The following is a 13,783-nucleotide window of genomic DNA, read 5'->3' on the forward strand; positions in this document are numbered from 1 at the left end:
CACCGAATTCTAATTTTTAACTTGGTGAATTGTGAATGACATACCAACGGGTAAGCGGATTACAATCCCCATCTAAGAACTGCTGTTATTGATGTGTCGGGTTCTGAACTGAAACATTTTTTTTAATTGTTTTTATTATTTATTTATTTCATTTTATTTTAACTTTTTAAGATTTTATTTACTTATTTGACAGATCACAGGTAAGCAGAGAGGCAGGCAGGGGGGTGGGTAGCAGGCTCCCTGCTGAGCAGAGAGCCTGATGACAGGCTCCATCCCAGAACCCTGGGATCACCCGATCTGAAGGCAGAGGCTTTAACCCATTGAGCCACCCAGACGCCCCTATTTACTTATTTTAAAAATATTTTATTTGTTTATTTGAGGAAAAGAGCGAGTGAGCAAGGAATAGCTAGGCAAGGGGCAGAAGGAGAAGTAGGCTCTCCACTGAGCAGGGAGCCCCGTGCAGGCGGGATCCTGGAACTCCGGCATCATGACCTGAGTGAGCTAAAGCCAAGTGTTTAGCCGATTGAGCCACCCAGGCACCCCTAGATTTTATCTTTAAGTAATTTCTACAACCAACATGGGCTTCAACCTACAACTCCGAGATCAAGTGTCACACTCTCCACAGACTGAGCCAGCCAGACGCCCCTGGAACATTTTTTTTTAAGTTATTAACATTATTAAAATAAATAATTCCATGTAACTTAAACCTGACATCAATTATGTGTGGGGTGAGCTTTAATAATCTGCATTTTACATTAGAAGAATCTGAGTTCCGAGAGAGACAGAGGCGACAAAAGACCGAATTCAGGCTAGAGGCGTTGCAGGCTGGGTTTTGAACCACCTGCGGCTCACTTGCACTTTCCTAGAGATCCTCAGGCCCGAGAACCATTGCAGGTTAACGGCCCCCAGCCACGTCCGGATTCCTTTGGCGGGAAAAAAGTTTCCCTTCAACGCCCCGCCCCCGCCGGGCCCCGCCCCCGCCCCTCCGGTGACCCCGCCCCTAGGTATAGTCTGACTCTGTTAGTCTGCCTTCTAAGGGTGACTTGGCCTGACTCTGGCCTCAGCCCCACCTCTCGCCCGCAGGAGGGCTCCGAGCGCGACTCAGCCAATCGGCGCCCGCCTTTCGCTCCCCGCCTTCTCAAGCCTCGCCCCTGCCCTTAATCCTGGAAGCTTCCGCCGGTGGGCTCAGAGCCACGCGGCGCGCCCGAGAGTTTTCATCGGGATCCGTCGCCGTTACTTCCCGAGGACCCGGACCGCCGCCTTCCGCACCCAGGCATCTGGATTTACTCTCCCGGACTCAAAAACCTGGCTCCCCTCTTCCCGGAGCTCTGTCTTCCGCCCCCCAGATTCAGCTCCCCAGCCTCCGTTTCCAGGACCCCTGCACCCCGGATCCCTGCCTCCCGGATATGCGCTACCAGGACATGGCCTCTTGAGGACCTCTGCCTCTTGGACGCCTTCAGCCTTCCAGAGCCAAGGACCCCGGGTCCCAGCCTGATATTCCCATCCCTAGGGCCGAAGGAGCCCAGCGCTCCCAGATTTCGGGCTCCAGACACAATCTGGGAGAGCAGAAGAGCCTCCGCACCCAGCTTGGGGATCTCGTGTACTCTAAGAACCAAGGCGCGTGAATTCCCAACTCCGGGGAACTTTCCAAAGTTCCAGCCTCCAGGCTGTGTTATAAAACTTCTCGGTTCTAAGGAACGTCCGCGTCCCAGGAAGGAGTCCCAAGCGCGCCCAGCTTCCAGCGCTAAGGAACTCCGGGGCGTTCATCATGGTGGCCGATCCGCCTCGGGGAGACGCCAAGGGTTTCGCGGCGGCTGAGCCCACCGCGAACGGTGCCCCGACGTTGGTCCCCATAGAGGACCCGGGCGCGACGGGAGGCGGATGCTGCCGTTCCCGGGACCGGGTGCGCCGCTGCCTTCGCGCCAACCTGCTGGTGCTGCTGACCGTGGTGGCCGTGGTGGCTGGAGTGGCGCTGGGTCTGGGGGTTTCGGGGGCCGGCGGCGCTCAAGCTCTGGGCCCCGAGCGCCTGGCGGCCTTCGCCTTCCCGGGCGAGCTGCTGCTGCGCCTGCTGAAGATGATCATCCTGCCGTTGGTGGTGTGCAGCCTGATCGGCGGCGCCGCCAGCCTGGACTCGAGCGCGCTCGGCCGCCTGGGCGCCTGGGCCCTGCTCTTTTTCTTGGTCACCACGCTGCTGGCGTCCGCGCTCGGCGTGGGCTTGGCGCTGGCCCTGCGGCCGGGCGCCGCCTTCGCCGCCATCAACGCTTCGGTCGGGACCGAGGGCGCTGTAGAAGAGGCCCCCAGCAAGGAAGTCCTCGATTCGTTCCTGGATCTCGTGAGGTCAGACCCCGCCCGCCCGGTGGAGTAGGGGTTGGGCGGGAGGGGGAGGAAGGGGGGTGCCCGGCTATGTGGGGAGGGAACGCATGTTAGGGATGGCGGGATTGGCCACGTGAACAGGAGAGGGCATCCCGGGGGGGCCTGGGGGAAGACAGGACCGGATGGTGTGGGATGGTGATGGTGGGTGGCCTCTGGAGGGTCAGGGTACAGCGGGAGAGGACAGACCCCCGGGAAGGAGGCTTCTGATGTGGGTGCCTGGAGACGTAAGCGGGGACCCTACAAGAAGGTTGATAGGCAAGGACGTCTTAGGGAAAAAACGAGTAATGCTTGGGGACTGTGTGGGGAGGGAGGGGACATAAGAGGGTCTGGCGGAGGGACTTGGAAGGGGGTTTGGGGCTGCTAAGGGCCTCAGGATGGGGCTTCTGGATCAGGATTTGAGTCCAGAGTCAGAGGGCTTGTAACCCCTGGGTAAGGAGCCCATGGGAGACCCTGAGGAGATGTGAATGACCTCCAGCCCCAGGGCTCCCCACACTACGTGTCACCCGGACATAACCAGGCTCTTTTCTCAGCCTCCCTTCCCCGCCTAGTTCAACTGGGCCCTGGCAGCTTCTCTTTTATATGTTCCTGCTAAACCCTGCCACCTCCGAGGACTTTCCATTCCATTTCCTCCTGTCTGGGGAGCCCGTCTGGGCTCTCTCTCCACCTGTCCCGCCCCCAAACCTCCTCGGGGTTGCTCAGAAAGGGGCCAGTTAGAAAGCCAGCCGACTCTTTCTCCCCATTTTGAGGAGGGCAGACTCCTGGGTTGCCTTTGGGACCTGCTGATTCAGGGTCTCCAGGCTGGTTGGGGGACTTCCTGGAAGTGACAGGAGGAAATGATGAGTCACGGAACTGGGTTCTCCCAGCTGCTTGGGAGATCCGTGTCGGCTGGGGTGAGAGATGTGGGGGCAGGCTTGATGTCTAGAAGTTGTAGTGGGCGGGTGCCTCCTGGCTGGGGGAGATTAGCGGGGTCCTGACCCAGCCCTGCCTGGCCTGGGTGGGTACAGGCCTTCTGGCCAATGGGCACGCCCACTCGGAGGCTATTGATGTGTCCACGCTGCTGCCCCAGTGTGTCAAAATAGAAGGAACTGGCAGTCGGCCAGCTCCGGAGGCTGCTAGAACATCTCGGAGCCACACGGCTTTATAGACAATTGGCACACAGCTGGACACAGGCGCTCAGCCACAGCTGCGGCCTCTCACACTGACACATGGCCTTATACCAGTTGTCACACGTGTCCTCACGCACACAGAGGAACTAGCCTCCCTCGACACAGCCGCTCACGGATGCCACTGATCTCTCCAATACATTGAGTGTTGCCAGACATCCGTGCTCAAGAGCCCATACGCACCAACACCGTCCCACAGATCTGACCACTAACCTGCACCCCCCAACCCGATCCCAACACTTGAGAAACATCATTGGTGAGGGAGGACGCCAGAATGGGGGGGGGCGTGGCTAGAACTACACAGCCAGCTGCCTGGGTTCCTAGCCAAGGCAGGTTTCTTTCCCTTTCTGTGCCTTGGTTCCCTCCTCTATAAAATGGGGGTCAGAAGGCTGTTGTGAGGATCCAATGAGTGGATTTAGGCGCGCCTGGGCGGCTCAGTCGGTAGTGTCTGACTCTTGATCTCAGCTCAGGTGTTGATCCCAGGGTCGTGAGTTCAAGCCCTGAGCTGGGCTCCATGGTGGGTGGGGAACCTACTTATTTATTTTTTTAAAAAATATTTTAATTATTTATTTATTTGAGAAGGAGACAGAGTGAGAGAGAGAGAGAGAGCGCACAAGCAGGGTGAGGGGCAGAGGGAGAAGCGGACTACCTGCTGAGCAGGGAGCCCCATGGGAGACTCGATCCTGCAACTCTAGGATCATGACCATTCCAGAATCATGACCAGAGCTGAGCTGAAGACAGATGTACTTAACCGACTGAGCCACCCAGGTGGCCCACGGAGAGCCTACTTTAAAAAATAAAATAAATAAGTGAGTGAGTGGATTTATGTCAAGCACTGTAGGGACTACAGTAGACACATTTGCTGGAATTTTTGTCCCACTCTGAGACACAAGAGGCCTTGTCTCACCCCCTGACATGCTCTAAACCCTAGTGCAAGCTGCTGCCCAGACAGACATTCATGACACACACAGCCATCCCTTGTCACTCTCTCTCACTAACCTCCTTCCCACACACCCAGATCTTCCCCATACCCTGTCACCCACTCAGCCCGGGCACCAAAGCCTGAGCCTTGAGGGAGGAAGTGGCTGATGCAAGATGCCCTGGGTATTAAGTTTGCTGCTTGGGGTGGAGCTGAGGCACAGGGTGACCCTGCCCCAGCCTGCTCTGGGAAGCCAGCATTCCTCACCTCCAGTCCACAATCCCTCGGGGCTGGTCGAGGCTAGCAGGCCAGGCTTCGGGGGCCCTCGGATGCCAGCTCAGACTTCCCACCCCCTGGACAAGCAAGCGGGCCAGGGCCCAGCTCTGCCTGACCACACCCAGCCTGAAGCATGGGTGGGGACCACAGCTGGGTGCCCCTGGGGCCTCCAAGTTTCTTTGCTCCCAAGAGGCCAAGGCAGCCCCCCAGACCCCCGCCCCCCCCCATGCTCCTCCTGGGGTATTTAATAACCTACCGCCCTCCGTGTCTGTTTCTGCAGAAATATCTTCCCCTCCAACCTGGTGTCCGCAGCCTTCCGCTCAGTGAGTCCTTGGGGCTATGTCCCGAGGGGTGGGGGGCAGGCGGGGAGGGACACAGCCAGCGGTAGCCCCTGGGCACCTGCTTTCGGGTGGTTTCTTGGAAAAGCACGCGCATTCACGAATTGTTGAATGCTCTTGGAGAGTTCGTGGGTGGCCTGTGAAACCCATCCATGCCCCTCATCGAAGAAGGAGAATATGGGTTCTGAGCCCCTTTGGGGTTCTAATTCTAGGTGTGTAATCCTGGGCAAGTGCCTTTTCCTCTCCTTGCCTCGGTTTCCACCTCTGGAAAATGGGCACATGGTAGGAAAATGCCACCTTGGTGGGGTTGCATTGAGGGGGTGGTTAGGGCTGGCTTGGAGCACTGTTAGTGCCAGGATGGGGTGGGGTGGGGCCTCCTTGGCATTGATACTGACCTTGCCCACCCCTACCTGCAGTACAGTACCTCCTATGACACACGAAGCATCAACGGGACCAAGGTGAAGGTGAGAGAAGGGGACCCATCCCTCCGCCCATTCATGGGGTTTTTCTCTTTTGTTCCAACCCAGCTTTTGCTTGCCCACCTCTGGCATCTTCCGACATTTGGTGGTATTTGCTTTATACTCTGCTGCCGCTGCCCAATTTCTGTTTTTTCTGGTCTCTCCATTTTTGCTCCTTTCTTCTCCCTCCCTGATGCAGGCTTCTCTCTGTCCCCAACCCACCCTGGCCCCCTCTCTGGTCTGCCCCCTGGTTCCCCCCTTCCCCCTCCCCTCAGCCTGGCACAAAGTAGTCTTTCCCCAAAGCACAAACCTGACCTGTTTCCCTCTTACCCAGAGCCCCTTTCTGCTCCCTAGTGCCCTCAGAAGAAAGCCCAGCCTCCTCGCCACAGTCCATGAGATGCTGCGAGCTCAGGCTTCTACCTAGCCACCCACCCAGCCTTGTGTTTGGACTCTGGCCGGCCTATTCCAGCCCCAGTGGCTTTCCTTCCATTCTTTGAATGCCCATGGGGCTCTCATTTCCAGACTATTGCACATTGTTTCCCCTCTCCAGAATCTTCTACTATGTCTCTTGACCTGGTTAATCCTCCTGTTCTCCAGAGCTCAGCCTCTTCCTCCATGAAGCCCTCCTTGATTCCCCTGCCACGCCACCTACCAAGCCGACATCCCCACTCAGTTCTGACACTCTCCTGGGTTTCCCCTCTTCCAGTCACTCTGGGTGGTCCCCGGTGACCTGGGAGGTCTCCTGGACCTGGACTGTGAGCCTTGGGAGGAAGGGACAAATGAGCTCCAAGAGCTGTTTCATCCACGTTGGGTCCCAGCAGGGCCATTAGTGACTGTGCAAGTTAACTGAGCATCCTCCTGTCCCAATTTGTTCCTTACCCCAAGGTGCCTGTTGGTACAGAGGTGGAGAGTATGAACATCCTGGGCCTGGTGGTCTTTGCCATTGTCTTTGGTGTGGCCCTGCGGAAGCTGGGACCCGAGGGGGAGCTCCTCATCCGCTTCTTCAACTCCTTTAATGACGCCACCATGGTGCTGGTCTCCTGGATCATGTGGTAGGTGATGGCAGGGGGGTGGGGGACGTGGGACGGGGCAGCCCTCGCATTTCTCTGCTCAGTGGAGCCAGACGGCCTGGATTCACATCCCAGTGTTGCCCATCCCCTGGTTGTGACTTTGGGTGAGTGACCTACCCTGCCTGTGCTTCAGTGTCTTCATTCTAAGATGAGGACAGTCCTGTATTCCCTGGGAGCTGAGACTGACGCCAGCCGGGCTGTGGCCATAGCTTAGTGAATGCATCTCTGCTGCAGAGATTTGAACGGGATCCAATGTCCGCGTTACCATGAAGAGGGAATGAGTAATAGGAGGTCTAGGTCAAGCACTTATGAAGTGTTTTAAATGCCCAGTACCTCCTGAGCTACTCTTAGCAATGATCATTATCATTATGACTTCCCATCTGTGCGCCCTATCACAAGTGACTTACCGCATTCTGCCTCAGTTTCCCCATCTGGAAAATGGGACTGACAGTATCAGACACAAATGAGTGTAAACTTCTTGGGACAAAGCCTGACCTATAGCATGGCCACAATAAAGAATATCAGCTAATATTTATCAAGCATGTCCTTGTTTAACTTCTGGGCACCTCCCACTGGCCGGAGCTTGGGCATTTGGCCAAACCTAGCTGAGCCAGATTTGGACTTAACCCGTGGCCCCACTGGGCAATGGGGCCTTTCTTCTGTTAACCAAAGAGGGGAAAGGCTTTGGGCAACAACTAGCCACAGGGATCAAACTGGGAAGGCAGTCTTGGGGGAGGCCTCCTGGCTGGGAGGCACGAGCCCCTCTGGGACTGTCACTCCAGGAGAGGGTGATAATAGCTCCAGCAGAAGTTTATGGATCACTTACTCTATACAAAGAGCTTTCAAGGCACTTCCCGTGGCACCCCATTTCCCCAACATACCTATGAGGCCAGTAGCCTTAATGTACCTGTTTACAAACCTATTAAATTCTTTTTTTAAGATTTTAATTATTTGACAGAGAGAGACAGCTGGAGAGGGAACACAAGCAGACAGAGTGGGAGAGAGAGAAGCTGGCTTCCCACTGAGCAGGGAGCCTGACTCAGGGCTCGATCCCAGGACCCCAGGATCATGATCTGAGCCAAAGGCAAATGCTTAACTGACTGAGCCGCCTAGGTGCCCCTACCAACCTGTTAGATTTTAATTCAACTATGGCCATGGAGGACTAAAATAGGAGCTTGTGTGGCATTGTGGTAGATTCCATTGTGTTCCAGGGCTCAACCCAAGATAAATGCTTCGTGTCTGGGTGTTGTTACTAAGACACGAGCTACAGACTTTTTAATTTTCATGATGCGGTGAGAGATTGTATTGGTTTAAATCACCAAAGGTACTGTAACCTACAAACACAGAACATGTAAATTATTCACTTGGGGGGCCACGGGTCAAGTCCGAATCTGGTTAGTGATTCAACTCCAAGTGGCTTTAGAAAACCCCAGGCTTCTTTATCTCCCTGCTGTCCTATCTGCAAGGGGAAAGAGCTTCGAGGATGGCAGGCAAGGTGCCCAAACTTTGGCACACGCTGCTCTAGGTGTTTCCTGCCCACAAGGGAGGCTGCGGTCAGGCTATGTACTGAGCCCAAAGCCTGGTGCTTCCGTGGACACATGGTCAGAGGCCGCAATCTGTCTCCTGGGTGCTTAGGTATGCCCCTGTGGGCATCTTGTTCCTGGTGGCTGGCAAGATCGTGGAGATGGAGGATGTGGGGATGCTGTTCGCCAGTCTCGGCAAATACATCCTGTGCTGTCTGCTGGGCCACGCCATCCACGGGCTCCTGGTGCTGCCCCTCATCTACTTCTTCTTCACCCGCAAAAATCCCTACCGCTTCCTGTGGGGCATCGTGACAGCGCTGGCCACTGCCTTCGGGACCTCTTCTAGGTATGGCCTCAGGGGAGACTCATGCAGGATTTCTAAGCTTAAGGGGCCTGCGGTAGGCATCAGCTGTCTGGAGACCCTTGAAAAAAAATTTGTTTTAAAGATTTTATTTATTTATTTGACAGAGAGAGAGATCACAAGTAGGCAGAGAGGAGGCAGGCAGAGAGAGGGGGAAGCAGGCTCCCTGCTGAGCAGAGACCCCGATATGGGGCTCCATCCCAGGACCCTGAGATCATGACCTGAGCCGAAGGCATAGACTCAACCCACTGAGCCACCCAGGTGCCCCACCCTTGAAATTTTGTATTTGGAGACACTGGATCTGGGTGTAGGGGACATACTTTGTGAGTTGCTTGTAAGGTTCTGGGATACCCCCCACCTTCCCTGTTAGTAAACCCCTGTCTTAGAGATTTCTTCTTTTTTCCTTCCTGAGAACCACTCCTCCTCCACAAGACCTGGCCCTGGGGGGCGATGCGCTCCACCCTGGATCTAATCCCTTAGGAGCCCTTTCCACTCCCTTCTAGGTGTTTTGTCCACCTGTACCCTCAGAACCCGGCCTTCTCTCCCCAGCAGCGTTGCTGACAGAAAAGCAATTCTTAGACAGGATCTGTTATTGGTGGAGCAGGGAGGGAGTGGGGGTCAGTGAGCTCCGAGGCATTTAGGTTTGAATTTTTGTGTGTATTTTGAAGGATAGCAGTCTGTACTCTTCCAGGGGGTCCAGGACTCCTATGCTTTGGAATCCTGGCACTCTGCAGGATCCCAGGCTCCTCTGGCTCTGGAAGAGTAGAGCATGGAGGGCTGGTGAGGATAGGGTAGGGGTGGGTGGTCTAGGCTGGTGGGCGGAGCCTGCAGTGCGCTGATTGGCCCATGGGACGGTAGACTGGGTGGGGCTTCGGCAGGGGGTGGAGCACGCGCTGACCGCAGCTCCTCCCCTCAGCTCCGCCACGCTGCCACTGATGATGAAGTGTGTGGAGGAGAGGAACGGCGTGGCCAAGCACATCAGTCGCTTCATCCTCCCCATCGGTGCCACGGTCAACATGGATGGTGCGGCGCTCTTCCAGTGTGTGGCCGCGGTGTTCATTGCACAGCTGAACCAGCGATCCCTGGACTTTGTGAAGATCATCACTATCCTGTGAGTGTGGGGTGGCTGCGGCCGGTACTTCCGGCCCATCTGACCCTTCCCCCGAGAACCGACATGGGCTGGAGGAAGCCAGCTCCTCAGGCTTCCCGGGCACCCATCCCTGACCTCCACTTTCTTCCCCCAGAGTCACCGCCACGGCGTCCAGCGTGGGTGCTGCGGGCATTCCTGCCGGGGGTGTCCTCACTCTGGCCATCATCCTGGAGGCGGTCAACCTGCCCGTCCAGGACATCTCCTTGATCCTGGCTGTGGACTGGCTAGTGTAAGTGTGGGTTTGGGGCTTCAGGTTACCTAAAATGTCCTATATCTGTAAGAATGGAATTTCATTCAGCAGTGAAACTGAATGAAGCATCCACAAATTTGTACAGGCTAGCATGTGGGACCCTTGAAAATCTCATGCTAAGTAAACGAAGGGAGAATACAAAGGACCACATAGTGAATAATTTTTTTAAAAAAGATTTTATTTCTTTTAGATTTTTATTTTTAAAGATTTTATTTAAAGATTTATTTATTGGGGCACCTGGGTGGCTCAGTGGATTAAGCTGCTGCCTTTGGCTCAGGTCATGATCTCGGTCCTGGAATCAAGACCTGCATGGGGCTCTCTCTGCTCATCGGGGAGCCTGCTTCCCCCCCCCCCCGCCCCGCCCCGCCTAACTCTCTGCCTACTTGTGATCTCTCTCTGTCAAATAAATAAAATCTTAAAAAAAAAAGAGAGATTTTATTTATTTATTTGTCAGAGAGGGAGAGAGAGCATGTGAGAGCACAGGCAGGCAGAGTGGCAGGCAGAGGCAGAGACAAAAGCAGGCTCCCCGCTGAGCAGGGAGCATGATGTGGGACTCGATTCCAGGACCTCGGGATCATGACCTGAGCAGAAGGCAGAGGCTTAACCAACAGAGCCACCTAGGCGTCTGTGATTCCATTTCAATGCAATGGCCAGAATAAGCACTTCTATAGACCATAGATTAGCAGTTGCGGGGGGCTGGGGGATAAGTGCTTGGTGGGTGTGGGGGTGTCCTTTTAGAGCAATGAAAATGTCCTGGAATTAAATAGCAGCAAAGGTTGTACAATATACTGAATATACTGAAAAGTACTGGGTTGTGTACTTTTATTTATTTTATTTTATTTTATTTTATTTTTTTTTAAGATTTTATTTATTTGTCAGAGAGAGAGAGGGAGAGAGAGAGAGCACAGGCAGACAGAATGGCAGACAGAGGCAGAGGGATAAGCAGGCTCCCTGCCGAGCAAGGAGCCTGATGTGGGACTCGATCCCAGGACGCTGGGATCATGACCTGAGCCGATGGCAGCTGCTTAACCAACTGAGCCACCCAGGCGTCCCTACTTTTATTTTTTTAAGAGAGAGAGAGAGAGAGCATGTGCATGGGTGAGGGAGGGGGCAAAGAGGGGCAGAGGGAGAGAAAGAATCCTAAGTAGGCTCCATGCCAGGTGTGGAGCCTGATGCAGGGCTCGATCTCATAATCCTAAGATCATGACCCAAGCCAAAATCAGGAGTCAGATTCTTGACCATCCAGGTTCCCCTGAATTGTATACTTTTGAAAGGTGAGTTTGGGGACGCTTGGGTGGCTCGGTCAGTTAAGTGCCTGCCTTCACCTCCGGTCATGATCTTGGGGTCCTGGGATTAAGTCCCTGCTTGGTGGGAGGTCTGATTCTCCCTTTCCCTCTACCCCTCCCCCACCGCTGCTTCTCTCTCAAATTATTTTTTAAAAAGGGTGAGTTTTATGGTATATGAATTATAGCTCAATTTTCTAAAATGGGATGTACACACACACACAAAGTATAAAGAGGAAGTGAAAAGAGATATCTAAGATTATAAGTAGAAAGGCCTCAGTGAGAAAGTAGTCTATCAGGGGGAAGAGGAGAGGTAGATGGGTCTTCTGAGGCCCCAAGAGAAGGAAGGGGATGGGGTGCCTGGGTGGCTCAGTGGGTTAAGCTTCTGCCTTTGGCTCAGGTCATGATCTCAGGGTCCTGGGATCGAGCCCCACATCGGGCTCTCTGCTCAGCAGGGAACCTGCTCCCCTCCACCCCGCCCCTGTCTGCCTCTCTGCCTGATTATGATCTCTGTCTGTCAAATAAATAAATAAAATCTTAAAAAAAAAAAAAAGAGAGAGAGAGAAGGAAGAGGTGACTTTTTGAAGTTCCAGGAGGAGCAAATTGTGTGATTTTTTTTTTTTTTAAAGATTTTATTTATTTGACAGAGGTTATAAGTAGGCAGAGAGGCAGGCAGAGAGAGAGGAAGGGAAGCAGGCTCCCCGCTGAGCAGAGAGCCCGATATGGGACTCAATCCCAGGACTCTGGGATCATGACCTGAGCTGAAGGCAGAGGCTTTAACCTACTGATCCATGCAGGTGCCCCCGTGTGATTTTTTTGGAAGAAGAATCATCTGGGCTCCTGGGAGGATGGAGGGAGGAGATCTTTGGGGTTCTGAGGCAGAGAAAGTGTGGGAATACCTTGGGATTCCATGGGAAAGAAGAGAGGTAGGGGGCTGCTTGGACTCTGGATGAAAAGGTCTTTGAGGTTCTAGGAGGAAGGGATAATTTGGGTCCTGAGAAGATGGAGGGATGACCTGGGTCTAGGAGGAGAGCAGGGTTCCACAAAGGAGGGTGCTATGGGGACTCTAGGCTTTGGAGGGAAAAGCCGGGTGGTTGGGCCCTACCCTTGGCTCTCCCACTCACTTCCCTGTCACTCCTGCCCCTTCAGAGACCGGTCCTGTACTGTCCTCAACGTGGAAGGCGATGCCTTTGGGGCGGGACTCCTCCAAAATTACGTGGATCGCTCGGAGTTACGGAGCTCGGTGCCAGAGTTGATCCAAGTGAAGAGCGAGATGCCCCTGTCTCCGCTGCCCGCCCCCACCGAGGAGGGGGACCCTCTCCTCAAACGCCGCTCTGGACCTGCTGGGGACACGGACCCCTGCGAGAAAGAATCAGTTATGTAAGCCCCATAGGGGCATTCCCTGCCCTGATGGGCGCGGCTCTGGACATCGGGATTATGAACTGGGGCTTTGGAGGCTCTGTCTGCACGTTGGGGGATCCGGGGGCCCTAGGCGCTCCTCCCGCCCCCCGACCCGGCATCAGATCTGGGAGGCCTCAGTGCCGGGATATATGGGTATGTGTGTGTTTCTTCCCAAAGCTTCCCCAGTCCTCGATTTGTGTTCCCACCCATGGCTGGGAAACAAGTTGGAGAAATAGTGTAAATGTCTTCTGGGCTCCCCATCTCCAGGCACCGGTTGTCACGTGGACTTCTGCCCTCTTCAAGAGGATGAATGTTCAGTGGGTTACTGGCTATTTTGGTAGCTCTGTGTGTGTGTGTGTGTGTGTGTGTGTGTGTGTTGTGACTCTATGGTACATCCCACCCTGTCCCCAGGCCCTCTGTTCCCTCCACAGTAACAGAAACACTCCATGGGACCCCGCCGGGGAGGGGAGACCAAGAACAATGACTGCTGTCACTCCAAAGGGCCTTTTTGAGCAATAAAGTTGTCAAGCATTTCTTATCAGATGTTTGTTATCAAGTCAACATATGTGCATTTACCAACAGCTCAGGAGTTCCACTTAAACCAAAGAGAAAAAAACTGTCCCCCCAAAGTCTCCAGGACACAAATGTCTTCAGCCGCTCTCCCTGTAAGTGCCCCAGATTTGAAATGTACAAGTTGATAGATCAGTACAATCGTTCTGTGATGGACAGCCACTCTTGGATGCATTCCATGGATAACATTTGGAGTGGAAGAAGCTGGAAACCATTCATGCAACCTGGTTCCATTTCTGTGAGGGTCTGGAACAGGCTAAACCGGTCTATAGTGAGAGAAATCCAAACAGTGATGACCTATGAGTGTGACTTTGTGACTGGAAAGGGACCCAGGGAAACTTCACGATCTGGTAACCGTCCCGTATCTTGAGACTGGCTTTGCTTACACAGACCTATACATTGGAAAAATTCCCCTGTGAACTTAAGATGTGTGCATTTTATTTTGTTTTAAAGATTTTATTTATTTATTTGAGAGAGAGACAGTGAGAGAGAGCATGAGCGAGGAGAAGGTCAGAGGGAGAAGCCGACTCCCCAGGGAGCTGGGAGCCCCATGTGGGACTCTTATCCTGGGACTCCGGGATCATGACCTGAGCCGAAGGCAGTCGTCTAACCAACTGAGCCACCCGGGCGTCCCAAGATGTGTGCATT

The 13,783-nt window shown here is 54.2% G+C and overlaps 1 protein-coding gene across 1 annotated transcript; it reads left to right on the top strand.

Moving 5' to 3' along the window:
• The first annotated feature begins 1,112 nt into the window (after positions 1-1,112).
• Positions 1,113-13,106, top strand: SLC1A5 (solute carrier family 1 member 5). The gene is made up of 8 exons (XM_059152229.1): positions 1,113-2,337; positions 5,012-5,054; positions 5,486-5,533; positions 6,413-6,579; positions 8,233-8,466; positions 9,398-9,592; positions 9,726-9,860; positions 12,314-13,106. The coding sequence occupies exons 1-8, from the start codon at positions 1,769-1,771 to the stop codon at positions 12,546-12,548; spliced, it is 1,626 nt and encodes a 541-aa protein (XP_059008212.1). The 5' UTR covers positions 1,113-1,768; the 3' UTR covers positions 12,549-13,106.
• Positions 13,107-13,783: the final 677 nt, after the last annotated feature.

Source organism: Mustela lutreola, chromosome 16 (genome assembly GCF_030435805.1).
Source record: "Mustela lutreola isolate mMusLut2 chromosome 16, mMusLut2.pri, whole genome shotgun sequence".
NCBI classification, from domain to species: domain Eukaryota; kingdom Metazoa; phylum Chordata; class Mammalia; order Carnivora; family Mustelidae; genus Mustela; species Mustela lutreola.